The sequence below is a fragment of the Micromys minutus genome (genome assembly GCF_963924665.1).
Source record: "Micromys minutus genome assembly, chromosome: 21".
Classification (NCBI taxonomy): domain Eukaryota; kingdom Metazoa; phylum Chordata; class Mammalia; order Rodentia; family Muridae; genus Micromys; species Micromys minutus.
Genome location: NC_137956.1, coordinates 5,050,271 through 5,067,511, shown reverse-complemented (window position 1 = coordinate 5,067,511; position 17,241 = coordinate 5,050,271). Strand labels below are relative to the sequence as shown.

Sequence of the window (17,241 nt, the reverse complement as noted above, 5' to 3'; positions counted from 1 at the left end):
ATAGGAACACGGAAGAGCAATTACTGTCAACACATGTAGTTCTTTAAGAGTACACCAATAAATGCCCATTTGCAAAGGTTAATTTAATGCAACCCAGGCTGTTATCTGGTATGTCATCAATTCAATCCATTAAGTAATTACTAAATTCTCAAGAGGGCTCATAGAAGTCAAATGTGGCTATTCTATGTCCACTGCTTCTGGTTTCCCTAAAGACAGTTTAGGACACCAGCTGGAAGAGAGAACCACAAAGGTTGCCCATCGAAACCAGCTATTTTATAAGTAGATAAAGGAGTCTAACCAAGGCTGTCCGTTATCAAAGGTCTAACCCAAGAGAAACACTTGAGACTCAGAAGAGAAGTACAAGTAAGAATAAAGGGACATGGAAGAGAGAGATGGGGCTGTGAGGATGTGAAGAGGAAAAAGCTCCTCTTTGAAAATGAAGAAAGGGATGTAAAGGCTCTAAGATCCCACCAAAGAAGGCAACTCACAGTCAATGTTTCTTTGCATAGGAATTTTTAGCCACTTCCAATGAAAAGTCATGCACCTAGTGAGCTCCTCCCTCTACCACTGACCCTACTTAAAAAGCTTTGGATACTGCCTGGACTGCCTGCGCTGGTCCATATTCATGCTCAGACCCATGTAGTAACCATGGAACCAGAGGGTTGTTAAGCCCTCCTAGGCAGCCAAAGTGAACACCTCCACTCAACTCTTTCTGAAAAGTAACTCTAGAAAGTGACAATAATATTATACAAAATAATCAGTTGGGGAAGGGAGCCTCCAAAAAGGACCAAATCAGGGCACACATCCTCCATTGCCAAGGGGATCACCATAACCATGAAAAGAAAAGCACCTTTTAAATGAAAAAGAAGCAAGCAAGCAGGTGTTGTTCAGGGCAGTGTGTCAGTCCTCAGCCTGTGAGAATCTGCCAACACCCTCTGTCTTTACAGTCACCTGCAGAATCACACCTACGCAGGTGGTTCATACCAGTAAGTTAGATTGTCTCAGTTCACTCCCTTGGCCTCTCCTCTTTAACCATTCTATCAGTTGCTACTAGTGACCACAGAAAATACTAATCAACTGGAAATTTGGACTTTGTAGTCAAAGAACTGGCTTTGTTACCTACAATGGTTGAGAAACCAGGAAAAGGTATTTAATTTAAATATGCTCATTGTTTTTACTTATAAGAGAGAGACATTACTATAATATTCATATCATAGGACTACCATAGGAATTAAACATCCTCATATGTGAAGCAGTGCCCATTTGGCAGCTATTAATAATAAATTATACAGCAGGCATTTATTCAGCAAACATTTCCAAAGTATCTACACAGCTACACATAGAGCTCCATTCTTTAGATAAACCTTGATAAATAAGAGTTCAAAATTTAGTAATAGAATTATACAGACAAAGTATAATATCTAACACAAAGTTCTACAGTTTCAAAGAAATACAAGTAAGTAATATGGGAACACGTGCTAGAAGTTAATTGTGTAAAAGTATGTCATGCAGCCAACATTGCTAGGTGTTAGAGAAGACTGTGTCACATGTCACAGTCAAGGAACCTCTCTACAACAGTCTTTGTAATTATAGGTAGGCACACACAACTGCGTGAATCGTATTGCCTGCAGAATCCAAACACAAAGTTAAATGTGTAGAATACAAGCTTTGAGTTTTAAAACATACCTTAAAGTATTACAGTGGGAAGTACTATGATCTTAGTTTCAATTCTGGTGAAAAGGAATAATTCAGTTTCTCCACACATGCAGGATAAAACACACATGTAGTTGGGGTTTTTTGCTTTGTTTTTGAGATTTTACTTATATTTATTTTATGTAGATGAGTGTTTGCCTGAATATATGTCTGTGTACCACATGAATGAGTGTCCAAAGTGACTAGAAGAGGGTGTCACATATCCTGGGAGCCATGTGGGTGGTAGGAATTGAATTCATGTCCTCTGGAAGAGCAGCCAGTGCCCTTGGTCACATTCACCCTTTTAGAGCTTGAATTTATTTTTGGTTTTTTAAAAAGAGCTTTGAGCTAGACATTACTGCTCAAGCTGTCGCCTCGGCACGCTTTCTCCATGGCCTATAAACAACCAGCTTATAACTAAAGACTTTTGTGATCACCATGGCCTTTCAAAGCTGAGTAGTATGTGTGTGTGTGTGTGTGTGTGTGTACTCACAGGAGAGAAAAAGGAAGAGACAGAAAGAAAGAGAACAATAGTAGCTGACATTTATATAATGTCAGCTTAACAATGCTTAATATATAAGCACTTATAGTCATAGGTAATGTAAGAATGTTTTAAAAATAATTAAACATGACATGAGTGAATGGTAATAAATATTGTCTTGATGTTTTAAAGTAAGTTTACTTAGAAGTAGATATTTAGTTTAGGAAAACCAATGTTATTAAAATTATCCATCAATTTTTTACCATCTCCCAAAATAGAGACCAGGCTTGGAGACCATACAATCTAGACTTCCTAAGTTTATTATAGGGCTACACTGGGGAAAATTCAAAGACAGCACAAAACAATGTACCTATTAGTATATCTGACTTTCTATAAGCTGCATCTTTTGCCCCACACATTTATGTGCCCTTGTACATAAACAAATGCCAATTGCAAGAAGATCATGATATGAATGCAGAAAACAAAACTTCCAATAATAAAAATAAAACTTTCAGAACAATATAAGAACACCGGAAGCTCTTCAAAATACAATGTATTTCTTAGTAAAGAAACAATTTTCTTCATTTGCATTTAAAACTTTTTGAAAGGGCTAGAGCGATGGGTCAGTGGTTAATAGCACTAGCTACTCCTTCAGAGGTCTTGAGTTCAATTCCCAGCAACCACATGGTGGCTCACAACCATCTGTAATGGGATCCAATGCCCTCTTCCAGTGTGTCCGAAGACAGAAATAGCATACTCAGAAACATAAAATAAACAAATCTTTAAAACCAACTTAATGAAAATGAGACAAGAAGGATGCCAAAGAATAAAATCAAGAAGAAAATGTTTGCACATTGGATATCTGACAAAGGACTACAATTCTGACCATGAAAAAATTACTAAAAATCAACACTAACACATATACACATAAAAATAAGAAAAAAATAGCTGGTTTACCTAGGAGACAAACCAAATGGCAAGTGAATATATGAGATGCTTAGTGTCCCAAGAAATCGAGACTATGTCAGCAGTAAGATGGCACTCCATCCTTATTAGGTGGCCAAGTCTGGCAAATATCAGAACTCGAGTACAGCTGAAGACTTGGAGCTGCAGGGACTCTAGAAGACTGAGAGCAAAGACCGAAACTCACACAAGCACATTAACCAGAAGCCTGGAGTTTCCATGTGAACCTTTAGAGCATACAGTCACGAGCCAGCAAATCTCTTGTATGTAAATATTCTAGAAGTTCTGTATGAGTTACATAAGGAGGCATATTGAAGGCTGCTTGACCATAACATCATTTTATGGCAAATATTGAAAATATTTTCAATGTCAATAGTTGAATAAATTAAAATTAGGATATAGACACAGTATGAAATAATATACATTAATGACAATGAATAACCTGTAGGTACACCTGGCAACACAGATGAACCTTGAAAATATGATGCTAAGCAATGACAAATATATAAGAAGATATGTGACAAGGTGCCACCTACACAAACATTTTGGCATACAGATCAACAACACATTGTTTATGGATTCTCCCATGCTTGTGGAGAAGATAAAGATTGATATCTGTGAGGAAAAAACAGGAAATGGTAGGAGCTGGTAGGAGGGTCTCAATGCAACTCTTTAAAATGTAATTATAGATGGTCCCCTATTCATGAGGGCTTCATTTAAGATTTTTAATTTTATGCTTAAAGGCAATCAATATCCACTCAGTAGAAACTACATTCCAAATGCTGCTCTTTTCCCCAGTAGGGGAAATAAAAATAACTGCCCCCCAGGTGGAAGGGAGCAGCAGCTCTAGAAGCTCTATGTAGGAAGGCACAAGCCTTCCTCTGCAGCACTGCTGCTAAGCTCTGATGTCAAGTAGATTAGGTATGTTTCATGAATCTTCTACTAGAGGCAGCTTCAACCTGAGATTGAGAAAAATCATCTGTGATTATTATATTCACACACACACACACACACACACACACACACATACACACACACACACACACACACACACACACACACACACGCATGCCTGTTACCATCTATACCTTTTCTATAGTTGATTCCTCTAATACAGTGACCTGGAGCAGAAAGGCTTGTTTCTAGAGTAAAAATGAGAATGTTTACCTCCAAGACAATTCTAATTTTTAACCACATTGCAAAGAGGGTAATTAACTCCCATGGGAGACCCAGGGAAGCATAAAGAGCCCAGCAGAAGTCAGGGAGCTGCAGCCATTCAATTGGTATTTCCACAGGAACTTCCAAAGCCTGAGAGTGGTTTTGAAATCACGTAACACAGACATAAGTAAATACACTAGTAAAAGTTAAGATCCTAGTAGTTTTGGTGGCAGAGAGCTCACCTATTAGAAAAATAATAATCATTTTCAAAGGAAACAATTGAAATACAATTCAGTATTAAGACAATATGAACAAGTAATAAATACCAGAGAGAAGAAATTCCCGGCTTAGAATATTTGAATGGTTACACGGAGTAGGGTTTTGATAATGTCTGAAAGGCAACTAAAATTAGTCAAAGTGGCATAGTGACAATCTGCTCTATTGACATTATATTTGTGCTTGAGAGGAAATGAGGGTCTCAAATGACCTGTCACCATAAATAAAGAAGTTAAGAAGAGGCCAGGAAGGCTGTCAGTTAGTCGCTGGAGATATTTCACTTTTTGGAAGATGACTGTCCTCCCAGTTCCTAACTTTAGGCATTATCTCGGGTAGTCAAAGCCAGCGAAAGTTTTCAGCTTCAGATTACATAAATCAGACACTATTCCACTGCCAAAAGACAGCTTCCTTCTGAACCCTGGCTACATCTTTGTTCAAACTATTTGAAAAGTATTTGGAACATGACATTTTGGTTCAGCCAACTGAACATATTAATGTTAAATCTTGACTCAAGAGTCAGATAAAGAATTTGTTATTAAAACACTAGCTGGAACATCGATTGAGTGACTTTTTGATAAATATAACGACCTGTGAGGAAACACTGAGGAGTCTCTCTGAGCGAGGACACGTTGTAAACATATAAAAACTCAATTCTGACATTCTTAAAATTGGCAACCTTCAATTTGGAACTACAAAGATAATAATTATGATCCAAATAAAATCATTATGCCTGTAAAACAAAAATTAACATTAACTGATTGTCTATATAAATACGTTCTTGTTTAGTACTCATGAGAACCCTGAGAAGCAGGGGCTACTATTCCATATTGATCATTGTAGAAACTGAAACTCAGTAAAGAAACTCCTTGAGGGAAGAGGCCCATACATACTCTTGACTACTTCCTTTCTAAGACATGACACCATGTGTTTAATATATGTTAACTGTCCACATAGTCAAGAAATACATGTTTGACCAGGATTTGATCAAAGGCCTATTTTAGCCCAAACCTTTTCTTTTTTTCCATGTCAAGGGCTTGTAAACTTTTCTCAAAATGTGGGCCATATGGTTTCTGCTGCAAGGACTCTGCTCTGATATTGCAAACCCAATGAAGCCATAGACAATACTTACTGAACACACAGGACTGTGTTACAAGAAACTATATTTATAAAAGCAGGTGGGCTGTGTAGAGTCTCTTGACTACAGTAAACTGTTAGTAAAATGACAAAAACAACAACAACAAAAGAAACAAAAATCACACAGGTAAGTGTATCTCATTCTTTCACTGAGGAGCAGCGGCATTAGGACTTGAGATGCTTATTGGCTTGGTCGTGGTTGGATCATTGAGGTTCACTAAGAGAAAACTAAGTAGACATGTCTGGCTTTTCTTAAGGTTCACGAGACTGAAATCAGATCTCACATAGCAGGTTTCTAAGACTTCACTAAAATAGAAAAACTATTGTTCATCATTCTATAAAACAGAAGTGCCTCAGTAAATGATGGTTCGATGTGATAACCCCAGTCTCTGAAGTAGAAAAGTCAGGACCTCAGGAGAATTATCTAAGCCAAGTTCCATAATGACAGTATTTAGCTATTCTTTGTTAAAAAGGGAAGATACAAACATCAAAAGGCTGTATATTTATTTTTAAAGGTATTTTACTGAGTGGGTGGGTATGGAGGAATGTGGAGGTCATAGGTCAATGTCAGCTAGCCTCCTTGACTACTTTTCACCTTATTTTTTAAGGCAAAGCCTCTCACTGAACCTGGAGCTCACCAATTCAGCCAGACTAGTAGGCTAGCAAGCCCCCGGATCTTCCTGTCCATATTGCCAGCACTGAGACTGTGGGCGTGGCTGTCTCAACCAGCCCTTCACATGTGTGCTGAGAAGAGGGCATCCGGCCTCATTCTTACAGGCCAAGTACTTTACCAAGTGAGCCATCTTCCCAGACTCTGAAAGGGAAAGAGAGAGAGAGAGAAGATGAGGGAGGGAGAGAGGGAGAGGGAGAGGGAGGGGGAGAGGGAGAGGGTACTAAAAGTCCTCTCTATATACAGGCAGCTAGATTGGATAATTTATTAGCAAAACTGCCACAAGATTTAGAATAAAAGTTTAGAATGAGATCCATAATGGAAAGATCCAAAAGGCAGAAGAGGTGATGACCAAGAATAACAACAAAAATAACAAATACTAAATTAAAGTCAATGAATCAAAAATTATATAAAGGTGGAGATGGAAATGCGGCGTAAGTGGTTGATAGCACTTGCTGTTTTTGTAGGACTTTGGTTTGGTTCCTAGCACTCGCATCCAGTGGCTCACCACCTCCAGCTTCAGTGGGTATGATGCCCTTCCCTGGACTCCTTAGATATTCATACACGTGCAGTACACATACACATACTCAGAGATGCCTAAACACACTAAAATTAAAGTGTACTTTGAGGATTGGAGTGATAGCTCAGTGGTTAAGAGCACTGACTGTTTTTTGAGGTCCTTAGTTCAAATCCCAGCAACCACACGGTGGCTCACAACCATCTGTAATGAATTCTGATGCTCTCTTCTGGTGTGTCTGATGACAGCTACAGTATACTTATATACATAAATAAATCTTTAAAAAAATAAAACTTTGAGAAAAATTATAGAGATGACTCTTTTAAGTGGACTAGATCAGTTTCATATTCTCCTGCTTCCATTAAAAGTAACACAGAAAGTGAAGATTCAAGCTTCTACATTAAAAAAAAAAAAAAAAAAAAAAGGTGTCAGAAATAGAAAAGTAAAAAGTATGACAGGAATGCTCTTTTTTCAAAATTCAAGGCCAAGTTCTCCCTTCTTAACTATTTCTATTTTTATTCCCTTTCTAAGGATTTTACAGAATTAAAATGTGTACATGTGTGAAAGCACTAAATAAAGTGTGAACTGGCTCCATGAAAACGCAATCGGCATTGCAAACATTCTCACTACATTGATCTACGATATGCTGACAAGAAAATGTTGGCACTCAACCTTCCTAATAAGACTTTGAGTTCCTAGAAGGCAGATGTTCTATAATCCAATTTACACCATTGTTGAGAACATGGCCCCTCAAAAACCCTTTGAACTGAGTTGAAACTGACCCTGGAAAACAGAGTGCACTTATTAAAAGGTTATTAAATTAACAAATAAAAGAATAAACAGTAGGGACTCAGATATACATTTGTTTTGATTTTTTCCCCAGTGAGCTGCCTTTTGTGTTTTCTCTTGTAGGTGTAGCATACAGTGCCCAGCAAATGCCATCTTTGTGGGCCCTTATACCTCTCAGTAGCACCAGATGCCGGGAGAACACATAACCTGGATGTTGTCAGCTACGGACATTTCCCAGTTGCTCACTCCAAGAGTGAGCCAGTAGAGCCAGAAGGAATGATGGAGCCAACAGAGAAAGGAGAAAAATAGAAGTGAAGAAAAAAAAAAAAAAAAAAAAACTCTTTAAAGACCTGGAAACCCGTAAAAGGGAGAGAGAAAGAAGGAAGGAGATCCCTGAGAGGAAGAAACCCCACTCCTCCCAGAAGTCAGGAGCAGTTCTTAGGAGAATGCTAAGCTTTAGTTTTACAACGTGTATGCTCCCAGAACATGGCCGGCAATACAAAAACCAGGCAGACGAAAGAGAAATAACTCAGAAAAACTGAGAAGCGCACAGCTAAACACGATCAGATCAGCTATTGAGCAGTCTTCAAACAACACAAAGGAGCGTTAGGATCTCTCAGCTCCACACGGGTGCCTTCCCTGCTGTCTTCACACCAGTATTATTCTTTTTGACTATAAGTCTTGCAACAAACAAAACCCCATTTCTTAGCAAAAATCATTTAAGAAACTTGGAGTCTAGGTTCCTGTATTAGCAGGAAAAGAAACAGATCTTCCAAAGGCACCACTGTCATTCATTGGTAGTCCGAAATGGACGCCAGAACTTGGAGCAAGCAGCAGGCTTATTTTATTTTTAACAGAATGCAGTTGCTTAAAAGCCAATACAAAGCCACACTTAAGCTCTTTCAGAATGCTTCTAGATTGAACTTTGCTTTCATAGCATTTTTTACAGAACCTTTGACAGAAATTGGCATTAACATAGTATTGACTCTTTTTCCCATTCACTTATTTTAAAAGTACAAAGTCCTTTTGGAAGAAGATATAAAATGATGAAAATGACTAATAAATGCAGGATTACAAATTCGAAGTATTCTAAGAACATATATATATATATATATACATGTATATATATATATATATATTTATTAATTCTCATAATCTGACCTTAGGCTACCAAAAGAGCAGCCACAGTTCTTTCTGTTAAAATAAAAGAACTAGAACGGGTTGCTCGTGGTTCCTGTCTTAGAAAGTGTAGATGCCTCACTAAAGAGCTGAACACAGAAGCTGCTGGGAGTGCTCACAGATACCTGATTTTACAAGTTTGTGTGGAAGAGCTCCCCTGTAGATGAGCGTTACCCCACCATTTACTAGTGCCGTTTGTCAAGACAAAATATAAGGCGCCTCCTCCCCACAAATTAAAGAATTAAGTTACAATCCATTATTTCATTTCTGATTGTTTTTCTTGGTAATAAGTGGGAAAGTGGATACTGGATAAAAGTCTTCACGGAGCTAAAAAGACTCCGACATTAAAGGCTCCAATTAGCTATAAATCAGTTGTCTTTCCTACTGGGGTAGAACAAGAGAGAGAAGAGAGGGGGTGGCTAGAGAAAAGGAGAATTGGAGGAGCTTCCAAATGAAATTCTGAAAAAAGATACCTACTGCAGACTTTCAGGGGCTGTTAGGATAATCTGATCAAAAGTACGTGTAAAACAAACCCTCCGGAATCACGTGTGGATCTTGCCTCTTAAGATCTCTAAAGCGCATCTGAAGAGGTTAGGGACCCTCATAAAACAAAACTTTTATGTGCATGCTTCCTTGACTTGTTCCTAAACCCGGAGATGTGCCACACACTGGCACTATTGTTATGCAAACAATGCCTAAAGGGCTATAACCATTAACGACCTCTCATTAAAATGGCTTTCAAAAATTTGTCACACCATCTAAAAGCTAACAGGTACATTAAATCCACCTAAATCCACATTCAAAAATACGAATCCTACTGATCCTTATTCTGAAACTCAATGCCACAAAAATTCAGAAACAATGTTTTTTGCATTTCTCTTTCAACCATAAAGGTTGTCAGATTCAAACAACTTCTCTACATTTCGCGTATCGACTAAAGCCCACGTTGGGTGGAACACTAATCAGTTTTATCGTGTGCGTGCGCTGCATTTAATTGGCAAAAGTTTGCAGTAGGAATGAAAATCAAATAAGAGAACTCTAAAACGAACTCTCAAGAAGTGTGGCTTTAAAGACTACATTCACCTCTTCGCTATAACACTCAATCCCTTTGTGTATGTATTTTACAAAATCTCCTCATGGATATTTTTTTTTCCCTGAGAACAGTGTGTTGGGACGGGGGGACCAGGCGGGTATTGCTTTCTAATGCAGTTTAACAACAATAATTCGTGCTTGACAAACTAAGATGTCAGAATTCGTTAGGAAAAAAATCATTAGGCTTATCTGCAAAAGTGAGCTGGCTAACTTGTGCAAATTCGGTTGTTTCCCTTTTTTTCCTAAAATTTCCATTGCCTACAAAATCCCGAGGAAATCCTGACAGAGAGAGAGACCTATTGGTCTCGGTCAGGTCCCCGCGAAGTCCGTAGGACTCGGGTCCTGACAACCCTTCCCCGTGCGACCACGCAGCCCCGGACCCCGGACCGCGGGACGACACCGGACTGCATCGCCTCCCTGGCGGGAACGCCGGTCTGCTCTGGGACCAAGGGACCTGGAGAGATGCACCCCGGTGTGCTCTGAGGAAACTTAGAGGAACACCCCTGTAAGCCAGAACCCTGACTGCTCTGAGGAGACCTGGGGGACTCCAGAGGCGAACTCCATTTGCTCTGGTAAAACTTGGGGGAATCGCAGAGCTGGACTCCGGTCTGCTCTGTAATCTAAGGAACCCCAGAACTAACCCTCGCTCTGCCCTAGGGACATCTCGGGGACCCCAGGAACGGACCCTAGCCGGCTCCCAGGAGTCATAGGGGACCCCAGAACCAGACCCACGTTCCCAGGCAAGTTCCCAGCCGCCAACGATCCCCGTGCTGCCTTCTGGCTGGGACCCGTTCCCCTAGACGCGCCCCAAGGCGGGGCGGAACTTCAGAAGCCCGCATCGCGGTCCCGGCGGAGGCGCGGGGGGAATGACAGGCGACCTCCGGGCCCCGGCCGGCCTCCGAAGAGATCCCGAGGAAGCTTCTGGAAAGCGTCGGCGGGACGGCTTTACCTTGGTGTACTTGATCTCAAGGTTGGGCGTGGGCGACGGCAGGAGCTGCAGCGAGGCCATGAGCGCGGCGGGGTCGGCCTTCACCTCGCCGGGCATGGCGATCTCGCTGGAAGTCATGGGCGGCCGCGGGTGGGTGTGCGCGGGGCGCTGCGCGGCCGGGGCGCGCTCGCTGTATATAGGCAGGTGTCAAGCGGGGGGCGCTTCTTATTGGACGTGCGGCCCACAGGCGCGGGGGGCCGGCCCATGAGGACATTTGCATACGGCCGCGCGCGGCGCCCGCACGGTCAAGTCCGCGGCCCACGCTCCCGCGGGCGCCCCCGGGGGCCTCGACGGCCGGAGCGCGGCCTGGGCCGGAGCGCGCTGGCCCGTGGCGGCCCCGCGAGCCTTCGCGCTGGCCGGCCGGGAGGACGGGCGCCCGAGCTCCGGCCCCGCCGAGCCTCGCTCCCTTCCACTCGCTCTTCTCCTCCCCCGGCGTCCCGCGCCGCCGGAGAGAGCCTTCGCTCGGCCTCCCACGTGGCGCGAAGGGCGCGTGGCCGCTGGGTGGGGTCATAGAGCTCCCCGCACTCCCGAGGAGAACCTTCTGGAACCGCCGACGCCGCGCTGGCCCCCGCCAGGCTTCTCAGCCCAACTGCTGCCCTCTGCCGGCCCCGCGGCCTAGCTGAGGCCGTGGGCTACGTCTGCCCCGGGTTAGGTGGTTAGTTCCAGGGCTTGATGTTCCCCTTCCTGACCATTTTCCTGGTCCCGGCCACACCAGGAAACACTTGGGATTTTCTGATGCTCTTCTGGGCACGCTGTCAGACCTCCGGGTTGAGCTTCCATCCCCGTCCCCTCTCGTCCTACAAGCAGCCTTGTGGTTAAGTAAAGATGTGCTCTGACCAGGATCAGAACCCCAAGACAGTTGACGCCACACTGCGTAGGAGAATCACTGGACTAATATCATGGCTTTATATAGATAGCTCAGTATAGGGCTTTCTGCCGCTATCTCCACGAACGCCTCACAGCTTTATTCAGATTCCTCCCGTTTTTCTGTGGAAGACTGAACTGCTTCACTCTTACCTCATTTTCAGAACCCCTTGACTCAGAATCATTTCTTTGTATGTTGTTCACTAACAAAACACTTAACTTCAGATGAGTTTATTAGTTTAAATTCCCTAATGAGCTGGTGCTTAGATCCTATGCAGACAGAATGCTGTTGTCTTCCTTGAGTTTGTGAGACAAGTTTCAGGCTCTGAGAATTTAGAGTATCTGCCGAAAGTGATCCGAGTGGACTGTCTAGGCGAGCAGCAATACAGCTTAATTTGGGCAGCTGAGAGATTTCCATTCAGAGGGAACATTTATGGCCAAAGAGTGTGCCTTAATAACCGAATATACTCCTGAGAATCACTTACTTAAGCTTTAGAAGACCAGATACTGAGAAAGAGTAAGAACTTGGTGGGGAGGTAGCTCTGTCGATTAGAGTGCTTCCTAGAATGCTGGGTTCAGTTGCAGGCAACACATAGAACTGTGGTAGAGATGCGTGCATCCCACTGGGGAAGTGGAGGCAAAAAGATTAGAAGTGCATTCTCCTTTATGGGGGTGGGGGTGGGGGGAAGGGAGACGACAGAGAGACAGAGACAGAGTGTTTGAGGATGTGATCTCAGGATTTGGTAAAGAAGAGCAAAAGCCCCAGCAAATAAATAGATTTTGTTGCTCTTCTTTGTTTTGATTTGTTCTTGTAGTTGATGTTTGGTTCTTGTTGTTCATTTGCTTTGTTTGTTCAAAGGTATTTTCCCCACCTTCCAAGCAGGGCACAATGCTGGAGGTTATTTTAAAACTAGGTGAAGAGCGTTGCTCCAGTTAAGCTCACAACCTTTCCTATAGATATATATGATCAGTGCCTATTAGAAGGACAGCAGCTCTCCAAAGTGGAGCAAGGACACGCCCTTGGTGCTCCACCTAAGCGGAGGCTGAGTATCTAGGGAAGCTGACCTTTGTTTGCCCTTCTTGTATCTAGAGAAGTGAAACTTCACTGGTAGAGGTAGAAACACTGCAGCAGAGCCTGCAGCGGCGCCTGAACAGAGCTGTTGGAGAGTGTTCCAGGGAGCATCGGATGCAAAGATGCAACAGGAGGCGCCGCAAACAAGGCTGGTAAGACAGTTAACTCCAGGTTAGGGGAATCTTAACGCTTCTGGGGACATTAATGATGGAGGAGCTGAAAAACCATTAGAAGTATTTGAGGAAGAAAGCAGAAGGGGAAACTTGTGTTGTGCTGGATGGCTGAAAATGGTCTGTGAGGATCGTCTAAAAGCATAAGCCAAAACTTTGCACTTTTGACCCATCTCTTTTTTGTTAGCTGCAGTTTGAAATACCAGTAGTATGCATGGATCATAGGATTATCAACATTTGATGCAGATAAATTGAGTTCTATCTTACAAGTTAAGGGCGTGTATCTTGACTTAGCATCTCTAGACATCTCTTGTTCAATGACAGCCGGTTTGAATTGTTCCCTCGTGGCCCCTTTCCCTTAACACTTTGTAATTAGACAGTGAAGTGATCAGCACAGGACCTGAGTCTTCTATTTCCCATCTGCCTTCCTCAGTCCCCCAAACAACAGGAGGCACTGTAACTAAAGCGTTCCTATTGGCTGATCTGAGCAAAAGTAGTGCAGCTGTCCACGCCCACTGTAAATAAAGCGTTCCTATTGGTTGATCTGAGCAAAAGTACTGTAGCTGTCCACGCCCACCACAGTGAACGAAACTTCCTACCTTCTTCAAGTAAAGAGCACTTTTTTTTTTTTTTTTGAGGCTGTAAGGTTTGTTACTTGTCCCATCTTTTACTATGCAAGTTTACATTCAAGCATTTGTACAGATGCCTTCCTTCATGTAAGATGGGAAACCTCCACATCTTAAACTTGAGACCAGTAGCTTCACTTCAGGATGGGAACAAAATGTGTCAGGAAACAGCATAGTGTAGCTGTAATACTTCTTTAGTCTACATGGTGTAGAATCCCAGGACTTACATTCCTCTGTGTTAAAGACCCTCTCCATGTCTCTCTTCAATGAGACTTTCCTTTTTAAAAGTGCATTTATTTATTTTAAGTAAGAATTTAGAAGAGGGCATCAGCTCTCATTACAGATGGTTGTGAGCCACCATGTGGTTGCTGGGAACTGAACTCAGGACCTCTGGAAGAACAGCCAGTGCTCTAACCACTGAGCCATTGCTCCAGCCCTAATATTTTCTTTCTTTTCTCCTTTTCCTTATTATCTTGTTTTGTCATTGTCTCCTTTCCTCTATAGAACATATAATTTTGGAAATGGTCTTCCTGTTTCTTTTTTTAAAATCATTTTTACTGAAAATTCTCTATATTTACATTTCAAATGTTAACCCCCTTTTCTTCCCTCTTCCATTACCCCTTCTCCCTTCCCTTGCTTCTATGAACTCTCAACCACCCACTCCCACCTCAGTGCCTTGGCATTCCCCTACACTGGGAAAATGAGCCGTCACTGGACCAAAGGCCTCTCCTTCCATTGATGCCAGACAATGCTATCCTCTGCAACATGTGCAGCTGAAGTCATGGGTCTTTCCATGTGTGCTCAATGGTTGGTGTTTTAGTACCTGGGAGATCTGGGGTATTTGGTTGGTTGATATTGTTGTTCTTCCCATGAGGTTGCAAACCCCTTCAGATTCTTCAGTCCTTTCTCTAGCTCCTCCATTGGGGTCCCAGTGCTCAGTCTGATGGTTAGCTGCAAGCATCCTCATGGTCTTCTTATTTCTAAGTTTTGGTCTTTGCCCCTGATTTGGTTACTGCGTATTTTTCCCACCCTTACAATGTTTCTCCTCCCAACCTCCCCAATCTGTAATTATTTATTATTTAGGATACTTCTCATTTGAAAACCCCTGCATCAGGTAACCTAAGCTACAGAATGCTGTTTCCTTGTGAAAACAATTTATTAGGCCCAGTGGAGCCAATATCCTGGAGTTGTAGAAGAGAAAAATAAATTCTTGCCTCATATTTCCTCACCTGAACCATAGACCGCAATGTTGTAATTTTGAGGCCTGGGTTTTATGTGAAGGTTATCTTTAAGGGATAGAGCCATAACAATTTGGGCTGTATATTTTAAGAGTATGAAAGTATTTTTTAAGAAGTGTGCTTTCTAAATCAACAAAGGAACCTGAATGGGACATAAAGATTTCTCTCCAGGATGGTACCTTTGTTTCAATGATAGCTGAACATTCAGCTGGGACATCAAGCCTCTATGTTCTGGAAGCATCTCAGCATCGGATGACCTGCTTAATGGCCTTCCCATTTCCATCACTAAGCACGCTGACAGACTACCTTTTCTAACTGATATGCTGCCATTCTAATTTATCTTCAAAAATATAAATCACATCGTATAGCATTTCTATCATCCGGGTTAATCGAATCAATTCTTTAAATGTCTTTAAGTCTAATGATTTGAAAGAGGCACATTGTTTAAAAAATTTTTTTTAAAAAAAATCAGGGCCCTTAGGTTGTATGCAGAATGATCTCAGAGCTCATTTCAAATCTAAGTGTCTCCTAATGGTCTCATCCATCTCCAATGGGATGTGCCTGGCCACTTTATTTAAAATGTTTCCTGAAAACTCTAAAAGACAAGCTTAACACCGAGTATATTTAGAGTGAAGTACATTTTACTCATTAACAAAAGCTTTTATAAAGAGCTTTACCTATTTTTACCCAGAAATGTTTAATGAAGTATTTTGGACCTATTATGAAAATTCTATAAAACAAATGCACTTATTTAACATCAATATTAACTTTTTTATTGGCCATCTAAACACCCATTTAATTAGCTCTTCCTCCTAATGCCCAGAAGAAGCTGAGATTGGACCATTTATTAGCTATAAAAATTTTCTAGATATTAACTCCCTCGTTTCTTAATGTGGCCTCTGGTCACTGTATCCTGTGGAAAGGGAAATCTGTAGCTGCAGGGTGTAGGTTACTGGCTGGGTATGAGTCCAAACCTCTGCTTCAATACAGGGCACAATACTTTCCTTTTGAAAAGGATCCTCCATGTTTGGGGGACTCCAGGAGATTATTTTTAAAGTGGGAACTAGATTTGTGGGTTTTGTAATACCCATTTCTACTTCATATACACGGCACAATGAGTGATCAGGGTATACAGCTGAGCTTTGTGTTTTATCGCTAACCACACTTTAAAAGAGGGAAGAAATGAAGATCCCAGCTTTTCTGCCAGGCCTGAGGAAAAGGCATCAGCGCCCTCTGCAGGTGATGGTGTGTATGTGCAGATGAATAAAGCTGCCTGATGCTAAGACATCTTTCTAAAATTTAACTTCAATTGATGTGCAGGAAAAGATCTTAGAGATTCAGAAAAAAATTAGGACTGATGATGACTTATAAGGAAAACTGTCATTAAAATATCTTTAAAAGATCAAATTTGCCATAGAAAATATACTTAGAACTTGCTCACATAGATTTTTGAGATAGAGTTCTGTGAGTCACAGATTTATCACAACTATTAACTACTATGTCAGGATAGGAGATTTTTACATTTATATTGTGTTGAGAGAGGATTATGGGCACACAGTCCATGACATGCATATGAAGGACAGAAAGCAACTTTCGAAAGTTGGTTTTGTTCTCTCCTTCCACCATATACATCTCCGGGACCAAACTCAGGTGGTCAGACTTGGCACCAGGTACCTTTTATATGCTGAGCCACCCGAGCCGCCCAGGTCTGGAGATATTAGTAGATGTTTTTCAACCACTCAAGTGCTTGGCGTATAACTCAGATCCGCCCTCAGGTCCCTGACATTTCGTGGTCCTGAGATTACATTTTAAAGTCCCTCCCCTCAATACAGAATTCTTGGCTCTTGTTTTCTGCAGAGCTCTTTCATTCCTCTGCACACACTTCCTCCCAAATGCTGGCTTTTTAAAGACATTCAACTCCAGGGTCTTTGTGGAATAAGGTGTTCTCATGTGGACATCAGTAATGTTGGGGATAAAACCCCATATTTCTAGCCACTGGAAAACAAAACTAAATGAACAATCCTTGTTCTCCTCCGCTGCATCCTGGGAGGGGCCACTGGAAACAAATGGAGGGATATTAGATGTCTTTGTAGCAGTGGAGGAAAGTTAACAACTTCTCAACAACTATAAATGTGTGGAAGGCACAGGGCCCAAACAGGAGGCATTCAATGTCAGGACATAAGCATCCATCTTGAACAACCAGAAGCTAATAACAAGGAGCCTTCCTTCACACATGCAAATATCTTCTTCACAGGGCTGTGACTTCCTGGCTGCTGTTGATAAACCTGGAAATATTGGTTTATAAAGAACACACACACACACACACACACAC

General features: G+C 41.9%; 1 protein-coding gene across 1 annotated transcript in view; it reads right to left on the bottom strand.

Moving 5' to 3' along the window:
- ALDH1A2 (aldehyde dehydrogenase 1 family member A2) overlaps window positions 1-11,102 on the bottom strand; it is a 74,725-nt gene extending 63,623 nt beyond the window's left edge. Inside the window, exon 1 of the mRNA XM_080934011.1 lies at window positions 10,901-11,102. Within this exon, the coding sequence (XP_080790137.1) occupies window positions 10,901-11,017 (117 nt within the window). The 5' untranslated portion in view covers window positions 11,018-11,102. The remainder of the gene's footprint in view (window positions 1-10,900) is intronic.
- Between the last annotated feature and the right edge of the window lie 6,139 nt (window positions 11,103-17,241).